The following is a 5,054-nucleotide window of genomic DNA, read 5'->3' on the forward strand; positions in this document are numbered from 1 at the left end:
GCTCTTCCCTGTCTGTCAGTGCTTTTGGCGAGAGAAGAAACGAGGCAGTCATCAGCAAACAAAAGATTACTGTTACTACTCATGATTTACTGACAATTTGAAAGTGACTTCTCACTTGCTAGTTGTAGTTGATGTGGTCTGACACAGACCAGCTGCTGCATGACGATAAAGCCCACCCCTCTGCTTGAACATGCTCTCTGAAGCTACCGGAGTTTCGAGGTACTCATTAGAATCCATCACAATATCAAACATCAGAAAGCTAAACCTTTTTAGGCTCCACATGAGCAAGGGCTGCTAATAGGAAGAAGCTAGGTAATAAAACTATGTCCTTTTTACTTTCAGGTGGAAGTAGGGGAGAGAAATCAGTCATAGTATAGAATGCCTTCATCTTAGCAGTCATGAGCTCTATAGCAGACCTATGTTGCGTCCCACTCTTTTTCTGGAAAAGGAAGTCTGCCTGAATAGAGCCTCTGAACTGTGGTTTCGGGCAGGATTGGACTCACAATGAGCTGGTTCTTTAGTGTCCTAGCTCATAGATGGTTATGGACGGGGGGGCCCATTCAGTAGTTGTTGTACTCGTGATGTGGGAATGAGGAGAACTAGAACACAGCTTGTTGTTTTTCCTTAATGCCTGCTCTTCAGAAGAGCTGATGATGAGTTTATCTCTGCTTCTGTGGCATCAGTCATTGATCTCATGTTCTCTTCTTCTTCTTTTAATGAATAGCTGTTCTCTCTTTCCTGGCCTGTCTCACAAGTCTCTATGACAGTGGTAACAGTTAAATTGCATTTATGTGGGAGCCACCCCTTCCCAATAAGTCCCTGAATTCCTGGAAGGGCAAGGGGGGGGTGGGGTGGTGGTTATAACACTTGCAAAAGGCTGTAGGCCTTTCCAGTGTGCCATCCAGAGCTGTCCAGGGATCGCCACTCAGCAGTGTACTGTACGTTATCTTGTAGCTTATGGACGCTGTGATGTTGCAGCTCTCAAGAGCCCGAAATCGGCTTACCACTCCAGCCACTCTGACTCTACCAGAGATTGCCTCCAGTGGCCTCACAGTAAGTATGTGGTGGTCTAGGTCTCCATACAGTCTGGCAGCATGCAACAGTTAGGATATTGTGCTGCATCCTGGTGGAAGTGGATTTCTGAAGTGTCTTCTGAGGCAGAAAGAGAGCGCCGAAGTAGGTGCAAATCCTGAGCAGTTTTGGCTGCTCTGTATCTTCCTGTGGGAAAGCAGATGACTTGGGCATGAGGACTCTGCTTCTCAGAGAGTAAGTTCTGTCCTCTGCCCAGGAATCTTGTCCAGGGACGATTTGCCCTTGTGAACACTGCTCCATACTCTTTTGTCACCGTCGTGCACACACCATTTGATCAAGTGCAGCAAGAGGAGCAACCCTTTCCTGCAAGCTGCTCAGTTTCTTTCCTAGTGTCCCTCTCACTATGGGGTAACTGTAGTACGGCTTAGAAAAAGGTAGTGATTTCCCAGCATTAGAAATAATGGTCCTTTCACTGACAAACTGCTTATTTTCTCACCAGAAAATGTTCACCCCTGCTCTGCCTCCAGACATCCTTGTGAATTTCTATATTAACCTGAATAAGCTGTGCCTGACTGTCTACCAACTCCATGTGCTGCAGCCCAGCACAACCAAGGTGACGCCTACTATCTCAAGTCTTATTTACCTCTCCCTACATCTGACCATGAGGAGGAGACGGCACTGCTACATGGTGCAGTGTTATACGGATAAGATAATGCAGAAATGACTGTCACTGGGGTTAAGTGTCTGTGTTTAGATCTGCTGCAGACAGAACACTGCCTCTAAATCTAGTTTGGGGCATGGCCACTTAGCCCAGAAGAAAGTACCAGTGCTCTGAAGAAAGCCAGTGACTATTTTTTGCCAAGTAATGCTTTATCTTACAATACAGGTTGATAATTTTGTGTAATTTTGGAAGGGCATAATTGTATTAACCCAATTTACATTGAAGTAGCAGCTTGGGTTTTCTGAGTAGAGTTTTGATGGATACCTTTCTGCTTCACCTCTTGCATTTGGATCAGCTTGATGTCCTGTAAAAACAGAATTAAACTCTTAAGCTTTATGAAATGCAGTCCTTCCATAAGGATATTTTTCCTAAAATCTGTTGTTTTCCTTGTGGATCTTCTCATCTTATTTTTGTGGTGCTAAAATTTGGAGCTAAGTTGGACTCAGCCACTGCGTAGAATTTTTTTCATGAAGGAGCAGGAAGGGATCAAATGACACGGATTCCATACGAACGGAATATTCAGGCAGATACAGGATAGTCATTTCTTGATGTCAGGCTGCTGAAAGTGCCAACCTTGAACGTCCTTCTAAGTAGTTTGTTTGCTGTGTCAAAATCCTAATGACCTTTTCCTTCTCCTCTAGAACTTCAAGCCTGCTGGAGGGTCCATTTTACACAACCCTGGAGCCATGTTGTAAGTACAGTCACTACAAGGGCTGTGTAATACGTGTACGAGTATGCTGAGGATGAGATCCAACTGGCTGTAGGCAGTTTTGATTGTAGGACCTGTTAAGTGGGAAAGCTGGACTGAGTCACTTGCTGTAGCTGTGCCTGTGAATGCAGAGGTGCCTGTAATAGTGTTTCTTTAATGACTCGGTCATAAAGGCCCAAAGATGTGACTTTTCAGGATACAGCCTGTCCGTAGAGTGCCATGAGTTTGTCTAGAGATGAGAGTTGTCAACCAAACTGGACATTAGGTTATTGGCATTGCCCTCTGCTTTTCCTGCCTTTGTGCCTCTCTGAAAAGTGGTAAAGTTTCTACCTTGACCCTATTAGATTTAGCTTAACTCTAAATCTGGTCGGTGGTAGACCGAGAGTTTGCTTTCTATAACTTTGCCAGGTGCTGTTTTAAATGTAGTAGAAATCATAATAATCTCTTCTGTGAGAATGGAGGACAGTTGAGTTTTGTGTTCTGTGCTGTGGTGTGTGAAGCTGTGCTCTTTTCTTCTACTTCTCCAGTGAGTTTGGCAACCAGCGGTATGAAGTCAGCCATGTCCATAAAGTGGAATGTGTTGTCCCGTGGTTAAATGATGCCCTTGTCTTCTTCACAGTTTCACTGCAGCTTTGCCAGCAACTGAAAGACAAGGTAATGGCCTTAGAGAAGGGGCTTTGTTTTTAACTCTGGATTTTGAGAGGACCTCACATCTCCTAAAAATCTGATGTGATGTTATTCTGTACATCTTACATATAAACTGAAAACAAGTGATGAGTCAATGCTCTGGAGCCAGGGAACTGGCTGGCACTGCCTAGCAGCCAGCCATCTGGGATAAGTGTAGTTAGGAGTGTGGCAGATGTCTTTGCTGAACTAGTGACCAGATGGAGAGGAGCAGGTAGACACTTGTGCGTTCTCAGTCATGAACTGGATGTGACGAAATGCCAGGGTGCTGGAGAGGAGACATGGAGACCTCAGGAAAGTAGTTTCCAGTAGACCAATGTTCAGTTCCAGCTCTGCAGCTGACCTGGCTGCCACCTTGAGCAAGTAACTTTGTGTTCCAAGCCTCTTCAATGACAATAGCAGCAAATGTGCCCTTCTGCAGTGCAGTGCTGGAGTGTATAATGCGGTAAAGCTCAGTCTTCACGCACACGTTATATGCTCTTTCTTCTATGGCCCAAGGGATACAGGAACTTACCTGCTTTTCTGCTTGCTTTCCAGATCTCTGTTTTCTCCAGTTACTGGAACTACAGGCCATATTAATTCTCTGTGGAGTGTCCAAGTCCTTACAGTACTTCCAGTGTCTCTCTGTTTGTTTTCAACATGCCTGCTGAGTCCAGGTCAGCCTGAGAAGTGCTGTGGTTCACTACCGTGTGACCCTCCATAGGGTAGGGTCAGCGTATCCAGAGACACAACTTTAGTAGCCTTGTCTGGGACTGCTGCATAAGCAGGGCACCAAGCGATGCTGTGTGGCTGGCAAGAGCTTCCACCTGTCTTTGTTCTCACGTGCGTTGTGTGGCTTACACTTTCCAAGCCTCTGATGAATTACACTAGTCCGTTACAAGGGATGGGGAGCTGTGGAGTGCTCTCGCTGTATTTGCACACAGTGCTGGATTGTGAGCTGGCTGGGAAGGGATGAAGACAGACTGATTTAACATACTACAAAAAGTGTAGGGCATGCTGCTCCGTGTAGTGAAATATGTTGCCGTGATCTGGTCCAGCTGTGATTATGACTAGCCCTGAGCTTCTCCCTCTCCTGTCTGTTCTGTCCATGCCCATGTTATTGATTCCCCTTTGGGGATATTCTTACTTGCTGCTGTTTGAACTCTTTTTTTTTTTTTTTTCCCCCTGGCATCAATGTGATGATATGTGATAATATATTTTTTTGTTCCTAAGCTCTAGTTGGGCCAATTGGTTTTTTCCAGGTTTAGTGTCTTGTTTTCACTGCCAGCCTTTGGAGTTGCCTTGGTACCTTGAGCACAGCTGTGCAGTCTCACATCCTATCATTAAACCCAAAGTGAGTACCACGTTGTTACTACAATTTGCTGCCTATCTGTGGATACTACAGTATGTAACTTATCCCTCTAGCCATTGATAACTGTGAAATAAAGATCCTCGGACCTGCCATGCCCCTGTGGGCTGTCAGTGCTGAGAATGAAGGAGTATCAAAGATTATGTCCTCTTTTACAACTGAGTGGCAGTTCTTAGTTATGCGTGCTGAATTACTCTTTGCCTTACTGGGAGGACAGTAGCGGTCTCTGAGGGCTGAGCTGAGCAGCTCTTCAAAGGCTGGGTCTGGTTTGTGTAGACTCAGCCCAGTTCTGTCTGACACCTGGGTACTACCTGAAGTACTTTTCCAAGCTTCCCTTGACGCTCATGTTTGGAAGAGGCTGCAGATATGTAGACTGGGTTGGGTTGGCTCATGGAGCTAACTGTTCAGCCATGAGGAAGCATCACCTGTCTCCTGCTTGGCTCCAGCTAGCCCTGTCCAGCCTGTGTTTCTGGTGGCTTTCCTCGCTGGAGTACCTTACTCAGGAGCCTACATGTGTGCTGAGGTGAAGACTGCAGGCTCACCAAGGTCCCTACAAACGT

General features: G+C 45.8%; 1 protein-coding gene across 1 annotated transcript in view; it reads left to right on the plus strand.

The window, feature by feature from the left end:
• ROGDI (rogdi homolog (Drosophila)) overlaps positions 1–3,983 on the plus strand; it is a gene marked incomplete at its 5' end in the record, with an annotated part of 10,303 nt that extends 6,320 nt beyond the window's left edge. Inside the window, 5 exons of the mRNA XM_009704624.1 lie at positions 955–1,053; positions 1,532–1,645; positions 2,395–2,444; positions 2,990–3,116; positions 3,684–3,983. Coding sequence (XP_009702926.1) covers positions 955–1,053; positions 1,532–1,645; positions 2,395–2,444; positions 2,990–3,116; positions 3,684–3,725 — 432 coding nt within the window. The remainder of the gene's footprint in view (positions 1–954; positions 1,054–1,531; positions 1,646–2,394; positions 2,445–2,989; positions 3,117–3,683) is intronic.
• Positions 3,984–5,054: the final 1,071 nt, after the last annotated feature.

This window comes from Cariama cristata, unplaced genomic scaffold (assembly GCF_000690535.1).
Source record: "Cariama cristata isolate BGI_N322 unplaced genomic scaffold, ASM69053v1 scaffold1420, whole genome shotgun sequence".
NCBI classification, from domain to species: domain Eukaryota; kingdom Metazoa; phylum Chordata; class Aves; order Cariamiformes; family Cariamidae; genus Cariama; species Cariama cristata.